Source organism: Trichoderma gamsii (genome assembly GCF_001481775.2).
Source record: "Trichoderma gamsii strain T6085 chromosome Unknown Scaffold_17.2, whole genome shotgun sequence".
Taxonomy (NCBI): Eukaryota; Fungi; Ascomycota; class Sordariomycetes; order Hypocreales; family Hypocreaceae; genus Trichoderma; species Trichoderma gamsii.
In genome coordinates this window covers 235,804-252,324 of record NW_020171354.1, presented here as the reverse complement: position 1 = coordinate 252,324, position 16,521 = coordinate 235,804, and the positions used below count along the sequence as shown (strand labels likewise).

Sequence of the window (16,521 nt, the reverse complement as noted above, 5' to 3'; positions counted from 1 at the left end):
AAGGCATCCAACCGTACACGCGCATAACTCGAAGCTCGCCTTTTTCACACCTCACGATGCCTTCACTACCGCCACCAAGGGCCGCCCTCCGCGCAGGGAGAACAACCACGGCTCTCTTCCTGCGCCCCCAATCGCATCTCTCTTTCTCGACATCCTCACGCACTCTTCTCCCTGCCAGCTTCTCCGGCAACAGTGGCAGCTTCGGCGGTCCTCTGCCCTCGTACTTCCAGAAACCTCGGCTACCTGCCAACACAATCATACGATTTGTGCCACAGCAGACGGCATGGATCGTCGAGCGAATGGGAAGATTCAGCCGCATCTTGGAGCCCGGATTGGCGATTCTGGCTCCGGTTATTGATCGGATTGCATATGTCAAGAGTTTGAAGGAAGTGGCTATTGAGATTCCAAGCCAGAGTGCGATTACGGCCGACAACGTCACATTGGATCTGGATGGTGTTCTGTATACGAGAGTGTTTGATGCGTACAAGGCTAGGTGAGTCGCACATGGCTTGCTTCTCTCCTGTCGCCATTCTCGCTTCTCCCTCGGAGTTGTTCGGAGAGTAGGATATAAGACACTTTGGGGTCTGACGGAGGAGGAAGATTTGGTCACTTGATCTGTACTAACGGAAACTGTGCTTCAGTTACGGAGTTGAAGATGCCGAGTATGCCATTTCCCAGCTCGCCCAGACCACGATGCGATCAGAAATCGGCCAGCTCTCCCTCGACCACGTTCTTAAGGAGCGTGCTGCGCTAAACACCAACATCACCGCCGCTATCAACGAGGCCGCTCAAGCATGGGGAGTTACGTGCTTGCGTTACGAGATCCGAGATATTCACGCCCCTGGAGCCGTCGTGGAGGCCATGCACCGCCAAGTTACCGCCGAGCGTTCCAAGCGTGCCGAGATTCTCGAGTCCGAAGGTCAGCGTCAAAGTGCCATCAACATTGCCGAGGGTCGGAAGCAGAGTGTCATTCTCGCCTCAGAGGCTATGCGCGCCGAGCGTATCAACGAAGCCGATGGTGAAGCCGAAGCTATCCTGCTCAAAGCCCGAGCAACTGCCGAGGGTATTGACGCCGTGGCGGCAAGCATCCTCAAGGGTGCTCACGGAGCCCAGGGCGCTATGAGTTTGACAGTGGCCGAGAAGTACGTCGACGCCTTCAGCAAGCTTGCCAAGGAGGGCACGGCCGTGGTTGTTCCTGGAAACGTTGGCGACATTAGCGGCATGATTGCCACCGGTCTCAATGTGTACGGCAAAGTCAGCGAGGCTCAGGCAAAGGTCCTGGCTAAGCAGCTTACCGCGCCCTCTTCTTCCAGCGGCGAAACAGGAAGCGCCACTCCATCTGCAGAGACACCGTCAGAAGAACTTGCCCAAGAGAACAAGGGAGATCTAAAGGACAAGGTATTGGAGAGCTTTAATCAAGTAGCAGGGAAGAAATAAAGAAGAAAACAAAATAAGGTTGTATAACCAATAAACGACACGCCAGCCATATGTAAAGGGACAACACAACAGATCTTTGAAGAGTAATACATTAGGGCTAGATAATGGGCTACAGGATTACCTTATGAACATTACAAAAGGCAGGCTATATCTGGAGCTAAAGGCGTTGTTGGCTCATGTCACTGAATGGAAAAAAGTGGGTGATTTAGGGGGAATGGCAGACATGGCGTTTCCACATATGTGTGTGTGAATTTTTTTCTCTCTTTAAACCCTCCTCTCCTCAATATTTTACATCATACTACCACTTTATCTCATTCTTCTTTTAGCTTTGTAATACTACCTACCTACATTATAAAAGGAGGGGAGGGCGTTGGAGAAGACGGCTGCGACGTTTTGTATGAATAGGCGAATACATAACCTCTATTCCGCACAGACGTGGACAAGAGGCTGCTTGAAAAGAAAAATTAATCAAAATAAACATCAAAGTGCCAATCAATCTTTAGGGAACCGTTATCAGGCGCCCAGATGTTCCATCCAGGTGAGTGTGAACTAGTGAACCAATCAACTTAAAACCAAGGCAAATTGATCAACACAATAAGTGATTTATGGTTTAAGAATCGTATATATCTCTAATAGGAAACTAATCCGAAAGTCTCGATGATCTCGACATTTGGACGGGGCACTGAGTCTGACTGTATTAAGGTATCACTGCAAATTTCAATCTCCATCCAACCAAACTGTTATTCCATTATCATTACCAGGCATTTTGCCTTAAAGACATTGTTCTTCCATTCATCATCGCAAGAATCAACTCAAGAACATCTCCCCATTGCTTCACAGCCTCAATCCACCGCAGCGGGAAAAGCCGATTATAGAACAAAGGGGATAAGAGCAAGAAGGCCAACAAGCAAGCCGGAAGAGCCAATCGCATCGCCGTTAGCGCCGTTGGTGCTGGTCGGGCGAGAAGCAGCAGTCGTGGTAGGGCGGCTCACGTCAGAAGTGGTCGCAGGGCCAGCATCAGAAGTGAAGGGCGAGCCGGTATCAGTAGGGCTGGGCTGGCCATCATCCGAGGTGGCAGGAGGGAAGGGATTGGAGGTGTTGTCATCGCCGCCGGATCCGCCAAAGGGGTTTGACTGGGTAGGAGCAGCAGTTGGCTCAGGGTCCGGTGAGAGGCTGTAGCTGGTTTGATGGCCCGAAGAACCACCAGACCCTTTGGTCGTGAAGGAGTCGCCAGGGGATGAAGATTGGTTGTCACCGCCGTCACCACCAGATCCGCCGCCGCCTCCAGAGCCGAGCCGGCACTTGAAATCAGAGGTACATGTTTGTCCAGCATCGCAGTGGTAGCCATTGTGGCAGCAAACGCTGCCACTGGGCATACATTCGTCATCACAGGCCTCATATCCAGTAGGGCAGCTTCCATCGCCGCCTCCGCTACCGCCACCGCCTCCTCCATTTCCTCCTCCACCTCCTCCCGAAGTGCAAGTTCCCTTTGGCACGCAAAACTCGCCGCAAAGGTCACGGTCTCCATCGCAGCCTGTAGGCTCGCCAGTGCAAACTTTCCCAATAGGACAGCAGCCATCACTAACACATGAGTAGCCAATGTCGCAGTAAGCGCCGTTGCCGAGGCCGCAGCAGATGCCAGTCAAGGGCATGCAGCCGGTGTCACAGTCCGTCTCTCCGAGGCCGCAAGTACCACTGGCTGCGTGGACGCCAAAAGCCGAAGAACCCAGGCCAGCAGCAGTTACACCTCGCCCGAGGACGTCTCCGAGGTTCATTGCCGTTAAACCTTCTGCGGCAACGAGCCCAGCCGCAGCCAGGAGGAGAGCAGAGTAAGGAGGCATGGTCGAAAAAAAGCGTAAAGCTGTCTTGATGTGAAGAATTGACAAGACCAGAGGCTTTTTTGTTGAGAAGAAGCAGCTCCCTCAGCTACAGAAATGCTGGGAAGTGAAAGTCTTGTGGCCAGAGCTAAAGAGGACTCTCGGCCGCTTTTATATGAGACCAGACAAGGTAGTAAAAGGTTCTCAACAATTTTCCTTGTTTTTCTCACACAGCTTCTCTCAGCTCGACTAGGCGGCTTAGACTGACACACATTTTAAGCCTCCCCCGAAGCCATCATGAGCTAACAAGCCATCCTGCCCAGGGGTTAAAAAACAAACGACGCGCATCCAGTGTTCACTGGTGAAGGCCCATGTTAGTGCACCCTTTGGAGTCATAACAAGACCCATGCCGGCACTAATCCTCAGCCCATTTAGCCAAACAGCACTTCTAGCTTGCTAGAAGAAGCCTTGGACCCTGGCCACAATCAAGTGGTGGCTTACGCTGCTGCCCAGTTTCATGCAGTCCAGCTTAACGGCTTCACGTGGCATTGGTTAGCCAATGAGTTATAAGACACTGAGACTGGAAAATGAGGGTGTGGAGAGCTTGTCTATTCACTCGCCTCCCAGCGAGGCGGTCTATCTTGGTGTATTATGCTCGCCAGTCGCGGTAGAGGTGGCGGGGATTGCTAACATTGGCGATACCACGGCCGATGCCTTTTCGTGAGAAGGATGGAATAGAATAGTTGCTGGAGCGGGGTCGAGTCTCTCAGCTCTTGGGGGCCATGTGGATATTGATAGACGGTTCTGGGAATAGTGCGAGACAGATGTTGGAGTGTTGCCTATAGGCGAGACAAGGGATCGCTCTAGCTCCCCTGATGCTTGTGATAGTCAACTGCCGCCCAAACTGGGCCAGACCATTGCAGATGATCTGCCTGCTAAGGAGCCCACTGTGAGACTACCTTACTAGTATGCATATACCGTACCCCAACAACAGTGGCGGCAGTCGGATCATCGTCTAAGCTCGGAGGAAAAGAGGAAGAGCTCGCCGATAGACCGTTTGTCGCCTCACTATCTCGAACAATCCATTGGCCAGCACTTGAGCTATTGTGTGTAAACATTGAGTTGGTAAATGAAGTAGAATAGACCGAGATCATGTCATATCAGTAACAGCCCGGCGACAAGTTCATCGACCCGTCGGCTGTCGCGGTGGAGCTGCTCTTAAGCTTAGCGGGAAGACTAGACCAGCGCCAGCCTCAGCCGAGAGGATTGCTTCTCGCCCACACTATCGTATATCGTATTGCCGCTCTGGGCCACCGGGCATGCTTTCCAGCAACCACAAACAGAGATGTGGCTGAATGCATTGGTTGCCACTAAGTGCCATCGGGCAGAATTGGGCTCCCGGTCAAAAGAACAGCCAGGCGATGGGCACGCAGGCAGCTCATGCTTCACAGAAGCTCTGTTGTTGAAACTGGAAACTCTTCAAGCAGTGAGCAAGGACAATTACCAATCGCTTTTGATGGTTTTTTTATTTTTGGTGCGTATCGTTCCCTCCTTTCTGCTATGTCGGGCTCGCTTCTCTCCCTCTCCCATAGAATTCGGCGTCTAATTACTCCTTCTTACAGAGGGGCTAGCCAGGATGAGTGCGGCTGAAAGTTAGTTGCAGTGAGTTGTCAGGGACTATGACAATCAAGCCTGTTTGCCCTGCATCCACGCTACAGCAGAAATAGATTGGTCGTTGCTCATTGGTATCAAGCAAATGCGACGGGAAGTCCCTCCCAATTTCTCCGAGTTTCCTCATCCTATCTGTTTGTTGGTTTGTTTTCAGTTACATGTATAAATGGGAAAGATCATCAACATGCCGATACCATGTTCGATGTTTGGGGACGGAATGGTGTGAAAAAAACGCCAAAAAGTTGCAAGAATCGAATTGGGGGTGTATTCTTCCCGCTCCCTAAGAAACGGCACACCCTAGACAGTCATTGTCAATCGTACGAGTGTTCCTATGATTCCTTCACAGGCAAAAGTTGCCTTGATGGTCTCCCCCTTTTTGACATCTAGACGAGCAAACATGATCTTGCTATTCTCAATTCTTTTTACACTTCCCCTCCAAAACCACAACAGCCGCCCATCGTCTCCTTCAATCACCAAAGTCGTCCAAGGACACCGTTTACGCCACGTTGGCACAATTTCATTAGCGAATCCCAAGACGACTCTGACCACGCAAGCAGGGTGATGTACCGATGTGGTGGTATTTTGACGATCGTCTTGTGGTAGGGTGCGCGTCGTAACTGCATCAAGATGCAAATACAGCAGTGGGAATCCCGATAGTTGGTGGATCATCTGATGCCCAAAGGGTGGGTTCCTACTGAGCAATCGTTCAATATGATAAAACTCCAATCCAGCGAGATGCTTGATAGACTTGACACCTGCATCGACAAGTCGTTTCATCTTTGCTGCACCGATTCCGTCTACTTGTAGCAACTCCATATCGGTCCCTTCCCAAACTTTTGCCTTGACGCTCCTCAGGACGTCAAGAGTAACAGTCACTCCTCGACCGTCTTCTCTCTCTCCAAGGATGTCTGCTAAACATCTCAACACGCTGTCTAATACAATGTAGATTCGGCCGCTTTCTCTCAGTAGCTCTTTACGGGCATTGGCGGATATCTTGTTCGGCCATCCGTTTCGCGACAGATCGATCTGAACGAGCAACGATACTTTTTGCCACGGCTCAGTGGCATTTCCGATGATGGGATAAGGGATTCCCGTGTGATCGTTGATTTCTCTCAGCAGATTCTTCTCTTCTGGCCTGATGGGGAAACAGCGGAACTCTGCTGCAAGACATGCCGTCTCGAGAACTTTTCGTCTGTCAGGCGCTTTCTCAATCGTAAAAAGCGATCTTAGAGTAGGTAGTGAAAGCCGATATCGAAGTCGGATCTCATTGTACTTTAGGGAAACCGGCGTTTCAGCGGAAACGGGAGACGGCTGAGATGATGTCTCTTGACGATCTTCTTCTGCGCAAGGCGACAACTGCATTTCCATAGAGTTACCAGTGCGACCGATGGTAGTTTCGAAGGAAGCAAATGAAGTCATCTGGTCTGTCTTCTCGTGACCCTCCGTATGTACAAGCTGTGTGTCTGCACTTTCTGACGCTGGACATTGGTATTTGCGATGACCGTAATGGTTGCAGATCGTTGCGGATTGCTGTTTTAGGTGCCTGTGGTATGGTATGCTGCAGGTGGAAAAGGTTGGAGTCAAAAAGCAGATGCTGGAAGTGAAAAATCCTGCGGGCTGCTGAGACGAATATTTTCTGCCATAGGTGCCTTGGGTGAGGCCGTACCTTCCTCATTCAATTGCAGTTCTACCTTTACGTTATTCGAGCGCCTCGTTCCTTCCAAGGCTCTCTTACGTTCATCAATACAGCTTAGCACCACCTACCTGCTGCTATTTGCGTGTCGCAACAAATATTTTATTTAAATATGTGTGCAGTTCCATACGGTACCTAGGAATATGGTTCAAAAAGCCACTGTGACCGTGCAATAAAGGGCTGTTGGTTTAAGAATTAGAGAATGAAGTCTTTCAAAAGCTATAGGATCAACCAGGTCAGGTCGGTCAAACCAAGGTCAACCAATTGAAACGAGGCTAGGTATATCGCCAAGATCGTTTAGTAACAGTAAGACTGAAGATGTTGATAGTTTCTATATACGCAAAGACAAGGGTTCCGCGCCGATAACTCAGCAACGTTTAAGTTACAGGTACTGTCATTATGTCTCATTCAGCTAAGTACTAATTATGCAACACATAACGCTGCGCTGGAGCCATTAGTAATGCTGGCCAGTCAACACCTACCACTGTAACACTCTGTCCGACAAAAGGCTCGTGTTTGTAGTTGGGAAAAGCCTTCCAGCACCATGGTTCCCTTATCCAATACCCTAGCTGTAGCAGAAGTAGCAGAAGTAGCCTTGGGAATTTCACTATAAAGAGCTCTTGAGACAAAGATTTCATTTACTTGATTAGTTCCGCCTTGCGAGAATGTCTTTTGGCGTGTGACACTCGTATGCCTAAGGCAGCCCTCGCGGGTGGCACTTAACGAAGAAGCCTTTCCATTAATCTAGATACAAAGTACACGAGTTATCACATCCAAAATTATTATTGTAAGAAGGTGCGCTCTCACGCGGAAAGAATCTTTGCCTCAGGCTTCCAGCTGGCTTATTCTATACCTATTCTTTATTTAAGCCTTCTACCTCCCTTATCCCTCTCTTCTTCCTCTTTCATCATCCTCATCTGCACCGGTAGTATTATCACATTGTATACTTACCTACCTACTTAGTATTCTTCGACAATCATCACCATGTCTCGCTGCTTTATCGTTCCGCCTCACCTTCTCAAGGCTATTTCTGAGTCTTCTGCCAATTCTGATGTTATTCGTCAATCAGCTCTAGCTGCCCTTTCATCTCGCCAAGACGTTGTCGTCAAACGCAAGAACTGCTTACATCGCGCACACCCTCGTTCTACTGCGGGCCCCTTTATTCCGGCCCATGTGCTCCGTCATATATCGGAGTCTGAACATGCGGATGAGGCCTCTCGAGCAGCCGCGTTGAGAACTCTAGAACGTGACTCTTTAACTACAAGGGCTCATCGAATGGTCTATGATGCTAGACACGTCTCAAGCGAGGCTGAATTACCCGGAAAGCTCGTTCGGGCAGAAGGCGACAAGGAGACCAAGGATAACACAGCCAACGAGGCCTATGACAACGTCGGAACTGTTTTAGAATTCTTCAAGGATGTCTTTGGCTGGAAATCCATTGACGATAAATATGCTGATATAATCAGCTCCGTCCATTTTGGCGAGCAATACGAAAATGCTTGTAAATGGCCCCATTTTCCCTCTCCCTCCCCCTCCCCGTTCCCCTGAAAATACTATCCGGCTAACTGGCAGATAGTTTGGGATTCAAAAGAGCGACAAATGGTCTTTGGGGATGGCGACGAGTTCCTGAGCAACTTTACCGGATGTGTCGACGTCATTGGACACGAGTTAACGCATGCTGTCACCGAGCACACAACTGCACTCAACTACGAGGGCCAACCTGGCGCATTGAACGAGCACGTCTCTGATGTATTCGGCATCATGATCAAGCAAAAGGCTCAAAATGAGAAAGCCAAAGACACCGACTGGCTTATCGGCGAAGATTGCATCCTTCCCGGCGTCAAAGGCGTTGCTCTCCGAAGCATGAAGGCCCCTGGCACCGCATACGACGACCCTCGTTTTGTAAGTTGATATCAAAGGCACGAAATCCAAGTATTTAGCTGACCTCATCTACAGGGGAAAGACCCTCAAGTAGACAACATGAGGGACTTCCAGCAAACGTACGAGGACAACGGCGGTGTTCACATCTACTCCGGCATCCCCAACAAGGCCTTTTACCTTGTCGCCCAGGCATTTGGCGGCTACTCTTGGGAAAAGGCTGGAAAGATCTGGTGGAAAACTTTGCAAACCAAAGTGCATGCGGACTGCACGTTTCTTCAGTTTGCCGACGCCACTGTGGAAATCGCGGAGCAATTCGACCCCGAGGCAGCCCAGGCAGTTCGGAAGGCCTGGGACGAAGTTGGTGTAAAATCTGATGATTCAGGTGGCTGGTGTGTTGTTCTCTGAAGATGCACGCTTCTTCTGTCAATGTTGCCAACAGTCCCAGATTAATATTATAGTACCGCAGTCCCTAGAATAAATTTACTATAACTACATATACTACTCCTCCTCCTCCTCCTCCTACTACTACTACTACTACTCCTCCTCCTACTACTACTCCTCCTCCTCCTCCTGCTACTATTGCTACTATTGCTATCATCACTAGTATTTTATAGCTGTCATACATTAACTACACTCCTTAAAGTACATATACGGGGACGCCTTGAATAATGCCTTTTGAATGGGAATCTGTCTCCTAATTTTTTAATACTCATGCTACGGCCATAGGATTTCTTCACCCGCAGTCAAAATAATCGCTATCGTTGAGTCAGTCAGGAGTCGCTTAGAAGGCGATACGGCCATGAATAAACAAAGTGGACAAGGACGATCTTTGCAAACAAGACCGCTGAGGTAAAGATGTAGCTCGTGTTACTCAAGTCACAGCTAGAGAAGACTTAAAATAACAGCGACCGCACATTGTGCTATTCTCTGTCGAGACAGTTTGACGAGCTAAAATGAAAGCAGATGTAAATCGGAAAGTAGATTAATTCCAACAGGGACTGTGGTAACTTCATAGCTCGCGAGTTATCATAGCTGACATACACCAACAACGCTCCCAACAGTACGGGGCTCAGATTTGAATCCTCTTCTAAATTCCTGACAAATCCGCCTTTTCTCCTATGATGATATTTGTCAGAGAAAATTAGGTAGGTAGGCATATAATTTAATAATACCACCGGTGAGGATGAGGATAAAGAGAAAAGAAGAAGAAAAGGAAGAAGGGACGGGGGGGACAAGAGTTTCTGGGCCTTGTTAACTATATTATCCTCAGCCTCCTTATCGTATGTCACCTAAAGAAGCTTAAGTTAAGGCTCTACAATAACTTAGCAGCGTTCAAACTGCATGTAATATTATTACATCTTATTTGGCTGTTGTGCGATGCAATCAGATGGTTATTGGCGCGGGTGGCGACCTTGAAGATGGCATCTTGCAGCCCGGGGGGCGTTGGGGCCTTACCGGAAGACCTCCTCCTCTTTGACACCCTCCTCGGCCATGATGTCCAGCGGCGGATATTTCTGGTGAAGGGAAATATTCACGGCTTCATCCTTGACTTTCGAGGCCTGGCGGCGCACTGGAGATTGGATTCACACCACTCAGTCACTATAACACAGACCGGCTGCGACAGGGACCTTTTCCCGCATCTATCCACCGATTAGGGGACAGTTTGGCCCTTTGCAGCCTCAGACATCATCTCCTCGTTCGCATTGAAACAACAATCAGTCGAGCAGTAATACTCAACGTGCGAGAAACATACATGTTAGGATGTTGGCCCGGAATCGCTCCCGCGGGACACGGATGGAGTCATGGATGGCGGCAATAAAAAAAAAAAAAGAAAAACAAGGAGAAAAGCAAAGACTACGCTGAAAACTTGATTTCAATAACTTGGGATTGGCGGACTCCACTCTTATATCGGCTAGCATCTTGATATTATCGAGTGGTTTGCTTTATGGAGGAGACTCTGTGTGGTGGTGGATAGCCCTGGAGTATGTAGAGGGCGATGACCTCTTTGACAGGATCGAAGCGGATGTTGGTGCCCGAGAAGATATTGGTCAAATCTACTTCCTCCAGTTAGTGGGCGGCGTGAACTTCTTATAATTGGCTTATTCTTTCTCTTGCTCTCTTTTTGCATGTTGCCTTTTTTTTTTTCTTCTTCTTCTTTGCATGCCTTCTGGCTCTGTCCATTGCCGGCTTTCTGCTTTGTTAGATGCACTCGCTCTTCTCTTCGAGCTTATGTATCAGATTGCTCAAGTTTATAAACAAGGAAACTTTTCCTTTCCTATTTCTCTTATAGGTACTACTGGCTGTGTTTTCCAGCTCTTTAGTACATCACTCGCTCGTCTCTTAAGCTTGCGAATTAGATTGCTAAAGTTTGTAAGTAAATATTCTTTTCCTCTTTCTATTTTTCTTATAGGCATTACTGGCGGCGTTTTCCAGCTTTGTGGCACATTATCACTAATAAAAAGGCAAACGAGGACCTACAACGCTCGCACAAGTACAGGGGCGCCTGAGATGATACCTCTTCTAAGTTTCCGACAAATCCGCTTTTACTTGTGTTACAATGATTGAACTCCTTCTTCAATTCTGGGATGGGCTTCTTTCTGTTGACCCTGCTTGGGCGATGGAAGGGTTTCCAGGCCTTGTTGGCTGTGTTGCCCTCGGCCTCCTTATCGCTTCCTGCCTGAACGAGCTTGAGTTAAGGCTCCACGATGGCTCAAAAGCGTTTGAGTTGGGGGGTAATGATATCATATTCCATTTAGCTGTCGTGCGATACAAACGCTACGCTTGATTCGATGGTGTCACTGGTTCAATCGCATGGCTTGTCTGCCGTCGGATGAATCTGTCCAACAAAGTACTTTGTAGTCATCCTCTCCTCGAGAACTCGAGATTTCGCATCTTGGCAAAAAGACATAATGAGAGTTTTTAGAACCGTATATTAGTGGGAGGCAGTTAGTAACACTAATTAGCAATGCCTATACCACAAACATGCACTGATATTCCGCACATTGATTGAAATACTGTACACGTAGGTAGTTGTCGGCAGACACAAACTCGCTTGATCTCGCTATCATCGCCATCACAGGACAGTCTCAGTTTCTCAAACCTTTGGCTATAATGTATTTCCTGCTGTTTGATTATAGCAATATATGTTTGTAAAAAAATAAAAATGCATTTATACAAGCTCAAATAGACCACAAAGGCCGAAGCAATAGAAAGAGCTGTACCTAGCCCCTGGTTCAGTGGCGACCTAGATGGATGAAGTCTTACGAGCACCACCAAAGAATCATGTGCGCCTTTGTACGTCACAGCCAGCAGCCCAATTACCCAAATAAGAACTACGATGCGCCACCATGCTTAGGTCCATGTGCATGAATGGATTCTTTAGCAGCAGACTATGAACCTACTTGAGCAGCCACAAAAACGTGCCCGGTGCGCCCCAAGGACGGGACCCCAATAAGACGATAGCAATAGCGAGATGACGAGCCCGCGTGGCTAACAAACGCCGAGATCAATAACCTACCCCGTAGCACGCATGCTATCTGAGCGTCCATGACTCATGCCACCCATGCATTTCGCTCAGCGCAACTACTGCGGAAGAGCTACTGTTAGCATCACCTGTGCCAGCTAGGACAAGCTTCTAGTAATAATTCGGTTCGATCGCTTGCAGTAGCGGCCAAATGGACAGCTTCTTCGTCCGGACGCCGAAAAAGCCCTGGCTTGCAAGGTGTCCCCCGTGCTGGCGCCAAAGAAGTAGTATGGGGGAGTTGCTCTATGGCGCACTTGGACTCTTCAGCTGGACCCTTGATAAACTTCGACTTCTCCATGAAATTTTGAAGGCGGTCTGGCTTCTAGTTTCTTGGCTTTTACACAGACAACAACTTAAGGCTCCAGTCATTAGATTGTGATGAAGAATAAAGGCCCCTTTCTGAGCTAAGCTGCCTTGAGTCTTATCTCTCTCTAATTCGCTCTAATGAAATGCTCCAGTTACAGCTGCAGCTTTACCGTCCAAGCAATACACACATTAAGAACCCATTGGGCTTCTTTACCATAGTAGTTATCTAGTACTTTTATTTTGTAAATTTCTAGTAGTAATAGTAACAGTAGTAACAGTAATAACATGCTGTATCAACATCTATCCTCGTGACAACCGCTTAAAGTGGCCGCCTCCGCAGAGAGCGAGAGTACACGTATGCAGCAATTTATAACATCAAAACTCTCTGTCACTCTTGTCACTGTTAGGCGAACTATTGTCTTGTCCAACGCAAGGCGATATTAGTAACACTATCCAATCACTGTCCACCTTTCCTACCAGCCCAGGGCGTAGGAAGTAATCAGCGCCTATATACCAACATCCCCAGTATGACATAAATAAACCCTTGCTCTCAACCGCGTCTCTGTTCCAATTCCAGCACCCATCCTCGTGCCGATTACCCAGTAACAAGCTGTGCCGCAAACCCGCAAATACGCGCCTACTATACATGCAGGTATACATGCAAAACACATACAACAGACAACAGCAGTATATCCGCCCCAAAAACACCCTCGTCCTCTGTTTTGCCCCAATGAGGAAAGTACTAGGTAATCCAGGAGGTGTGGTCTGACGCCGCATAGCTAGCGATTATTTACTGCTACAAAGTAATATAACATTTGGTAAGCCCAGTCATCAAGTCTTACTTCGGCTCGTATTATACGCTGCGTATCTACAGTACAGGCAGGCACCTAGACGCTTCTAAAATGCATCCTTGCCAAACTGGCAGGTTACGCGCATGGTTCATGCAGGTCACTTATAGAAAAAAGTACAGTAAACAGCTCACTCACTCATGCATGGCTACATTAACCCATTCACCCAGCACAGCCTCTCTTCCAATTACTCAACTCTTTTGCTTTACTTTCCCTCTTCTTGTCTCTCTTTTCCTGCTTCACTCGTCTTGTCTCTTCAATGAAGAACGCCAATATCCCTCATCTCCCAATTCTCGTATTGGATGGATATCCTACCTACTACATCTAGCACCCAACGAACCATCCCAAAAAGGAACATCCCAAAAAGCAGGGGACCAAAAACCCAACCCGCCAAAGGCGCTTCCCAATCTTGGCAGGCACCAAAAGGAAATGAAATTGAACACTTTCTCCTCCCCGGACCCCTGCATCGCATCGTCCGCTTCGGGCCTGAATCCTGTCCCGTTCGTTTTAATTAATGCGCGGGGGAGGATGCTGGCCGGGCTAGCACCAACTAAGTAGACACCTAACAGTAGTTCCGCAGTTGTGCGTAATGAAATTGATTTCGTACCCCGTATTCACACGTATTTGCAAAGATATGATAAATTGGCAGTAGATAAGGCAGGGACTGCAAGTAGTCAGTACTACAAGTGAGTACTGCAAGTGAGTACTGATAGCAAGCACTCGTGCTACTCGTGCGTATAATCACGTAGATACGATACAGAAGCAGTTAATTGGCATACAGGGCGTGTTGACAGCACACGAGCAAGGGTAAACAGCACACGAGAAACAAGCAATAACAAAACAATCATTACAGTTGGAAAGGCTCAAAATTTATAAAATGTTTTTATATCTTCATTCTACATACTGGCTACTGCAATACCTCGAAAGGGCATGCGCCGAAAAAAATATTTTGCTCCCAAAAAACAAGGCAAGCCAACAAACTTTAAGGATAGGTATCAAGCAAAATCAAAAGCAAGCAAAAAAAAATTAAAAGCACCAAAACAAATATATCATCGATCCTGTTCTCTTCATCAATCCAAGCAAACGTCGTTACCAGAAATCAGCTCGGTCGAAAGAAGAGCAGACCTCCCCATTAAAAATAGATCATTATAAGCGTTTCGTTCCAGAATAATTTGCAGGGAAGTAAAAAGAGGGAAAATAACGGGGAAATTTTTGGGATATACTCGGTCGAGAACAGAAAGCACTTGCCACATGTTCGTGTCCGTCAGATGTACAGTGAACAAACAGCGGTGTTGTGTATGTAACTCGAATTTGTATAGTATTAGCTTGGTCTGCTCTTCCTCTCCAAACGCAAACGTTTCCGCCCCATCTACATGCTTTTCATGCCCGCAACAATAAGTACACAAAGCGAATCAAAGAAAGGGGAGTAGATTTTTGTGGGTTGGAAAATCCCGTTTACAGGAGAGCAAAGGCAACACCAGCGCCAATGGCGAAGACGCTGCCGAGAGCAGCAAGGCTGCGAGCGCCAGCGCTGTGGGGGACAGGGGGAGCAGAGGGCTTGGAAGATCCGGTAGGCTGAGCAGAGCCAGTGCCGTTGCCAGCAGCGCCGCCAGAGCTGGGCTTGCTGGGAGAGGGAGTCGAGGAAACCAAGGTGGTGGCCTGGGCAGCGGTAGAGCTGGGAGCATCAGTGGAGCTGGAGGCATCCGTGGAGCTGGGGGCATCGGTAGAGCTAGGAGCATCGGTGGAAGAGCCCTTGGCGCTGGTGTGGGCGGCAGAGGTCTTGGTGGAAGCAGGGGCAGACGACGAGGTCTTGTCGTTGCTGCTGTCGTTGCTGCCGTCACCAAGCTCGACCTTGATGCTCTGCCAGGAGCCGGTCTTGTCGCTGTAGATGTAGTCCTTGACGCTCTTGGAGGTAGGGGCATCGGCACCAGCGTAGTCGACAATGGAGATGCTCTTGTAGTAGCCGAGGAAAGGAGCCTTGGAGAAATCGGTGTAGCCACCAGCCCACTCGACGGTGCCCTGGGGAGCATCCTTGCGTCCAGCAACCCAGGTTCCAAGCTTGACCTGCATAGGGGTCTGGGGAAGGCCGGCAGCGCCACCCTCGGCGTTGGCAGCGGTCAGGGTACGGACGACGTTGTTGTCGATCAACCAGGTCACACCAGCAGAAGTCCACTCAACGGAGTAAGTGTGGAACGAAGTAAGAGGGCTGGCAACGGGGTGGAAAGCACCACGGTCGAAGGTAGCAGTGTTACCCTTGCTGAAGTAGTTGGTCTGAGCCTGGGCGTTGTCGCCTCCAACCCACTCCCAGTCGATCTACAGTCGTCACAGTTAGTTTACGCTTGCTGATATGGGTGAGGGGGCATTCAATGATTCATACCTCGTCAAGATCATCGGACTGGAGAACGGCAGAGGTGACGATACCGACACCGGCGGCGGCCTGGACCTCGACATCGATGCGGCCGAAGAAGATGTACTTTCCAGTGCGGATGGTGGGAGCCTCAGCCTCGGTGCTGATGGAGAAAACAGCGCCGTTGCCGTTGTACTTGAGGGTGGTGCCGGGAAGAGAGTCAAAGTTACCGCATGATCCCTTGGTGAAGTCGCAGTCGCCTGAGTTCTTGCCGAAAGCAGGGTCGTTGGGGCAGGCTGTGAGAGTGTGTTAGTGATGATTCTTGAGATGTGAAGATATATATATATATGTTGTTCACTTACTCTTCTCGAGAGGGTTGCAGTCGGTTGAGGTCTGAGCAGAGACCAGAGCGGAAGCGGCCAGAACGGCGGCAGCGGTGAAAGTCTTGGAGTGCATGGTTGCTGATGTTGATTATACGGTTGACGATATTATATATACCCGGATTGACGAAGTAAAGAAGAGTATAAACAGAAAAAAGCGGGTGCTTATAGATGAACAGTCGAAGCGATTGCACCTATTGCAAGATTATGGCTGCAAAGAAACCAAGCGATAGTCGGTCAATCCGAGGCTGAGTAGCGAGAGACTGCGCAAAGAAAGACTCGAGGAAGGAGGCGGCTCGAGGAGGTTGATGGGCTCGAGAGGGACTGTACAGACTTTTGACAAAGGTATGAAATTATTAAGAGGGACGAGAGAAGAAGGAGAGGAGAAGGCTGAGAACGAGGTGGTGAGAAGCGTGTCTTATTATAGGAATGTACGCAGCAGTAGGAACGAGCAGTAGTACGAGCAGTAGTACGAGCAGTGCGAGCAGTACAGCCGCCTGGGGCTGGAGGCAGCAGGTAGCGCTGTGGGGGACTTGGGCCGAATCTGGTCGAGAGTCCAGGGTCCCACCATCCTTTGGCGCAACCCCTGTCGCAAATCCCTGCAGGGCCAAGCCTGGG

At 49.0% G+C, this 16,521-nt stretch overlaps 5 protein-coding genes across 5 annotated transcripts; 2 read left to right on the top strand and 3 right to left on the bottom strand.

Moving 5' to 3' along the window:
* Window positions 1-56: 56 nt before the first annotated feature.
* Window positions 57-1,437, top strand: TGAM01_v205487 (cell division cycle 20-like protein 1, cofactor-APC complex; the record flags this gene model as incomplete). Its single annotated transcript, XM_018802804.1, has 2 exons — window positions 57-493; window positions 642-1,437. 2 exons carry the CDS (start codon window positions 57-59, stop codon window positions 1,435-1,437), a joined length of 1,233 nt encoding a protein of 410 aa, XP_018663921.1.
* Window positions 1,438-2,306: 869 nt separating this feature from the next.
* TGAM01_v205486 (hypothetical protein) lies at window positions 2,307-3,278 on the bottom strand (the record flags this gene model as incomplete). Its single annotated transcript, XM_018802803.1, has 1 exon — window positions 2,307-3,278. One exon carries the CDS (start codon window positions 3,276-3,278, stop codon window positions 2,307-2,309), a length of 972 nt encoding a protein of 323 aa, XP_018663920.1.
* A 1,944-nt stretch (window positions 3,279-5,222) lies between these two features.
* On the bottom strand, window positions 5,223-6,344 carry TGAM01_v205485 (hypothetical protein; the record flags this gene model as incomplete). Its single annotated transcript, XM_018802802.1, has 1 exon — window positions 5,223-6,344. The coding sequence occupies one exon, from the start codon at window positions 6,342-6,344 to the stop codon at window positions 5,223-5,225; it is 1,122 nt and encodes a 373-aa protein (XP_018663919.1).
* Window positions 6,345-7,602: 1,258 nt separating this feature from the next.
* Window positions 7,603-8,904, top strand: TGAM01_v205484 (hypothetical protein; the record flags this gene model as incomplete). The annotated part of the gene is made up of 3 exons (XM_018802801.1): window positions 7,603-8,119; window positions 8,195-8,520; window positions 8,575-8,904. 3 exons carry the CDS (start codon window positions 7,603-7,605, stop codon window positions 8,902-8,904), a joined length of 1,173 nt encoding a protein of 390 aa, XP_018663918.1.
* Window positions 8,905-14,631: 5,727 nt separating this feature from the next.
* TGAM01_v205483 (hypothetical protein) lies at window positions 14,632-15,979 on the bottom strand (the record flags this gene model as incomplete). The annotated part of the gene is made up of 3 exons (XM_018802800.1): window positions 14,632-15,489; window positions 15,554-15,819; window positions 15,886-15,979. The coding sequence occupies 3 exons, from the start codon at window positions 15,977-15,979 to the stop codon at window positions 14,632-14,634; spliced, it is 1,218 nt and encodes a 405-aa protein (XP_018663917.1).
* Between the last annotated feature and the right edge of the window lie 542 nt (window positions 15,980-16,521).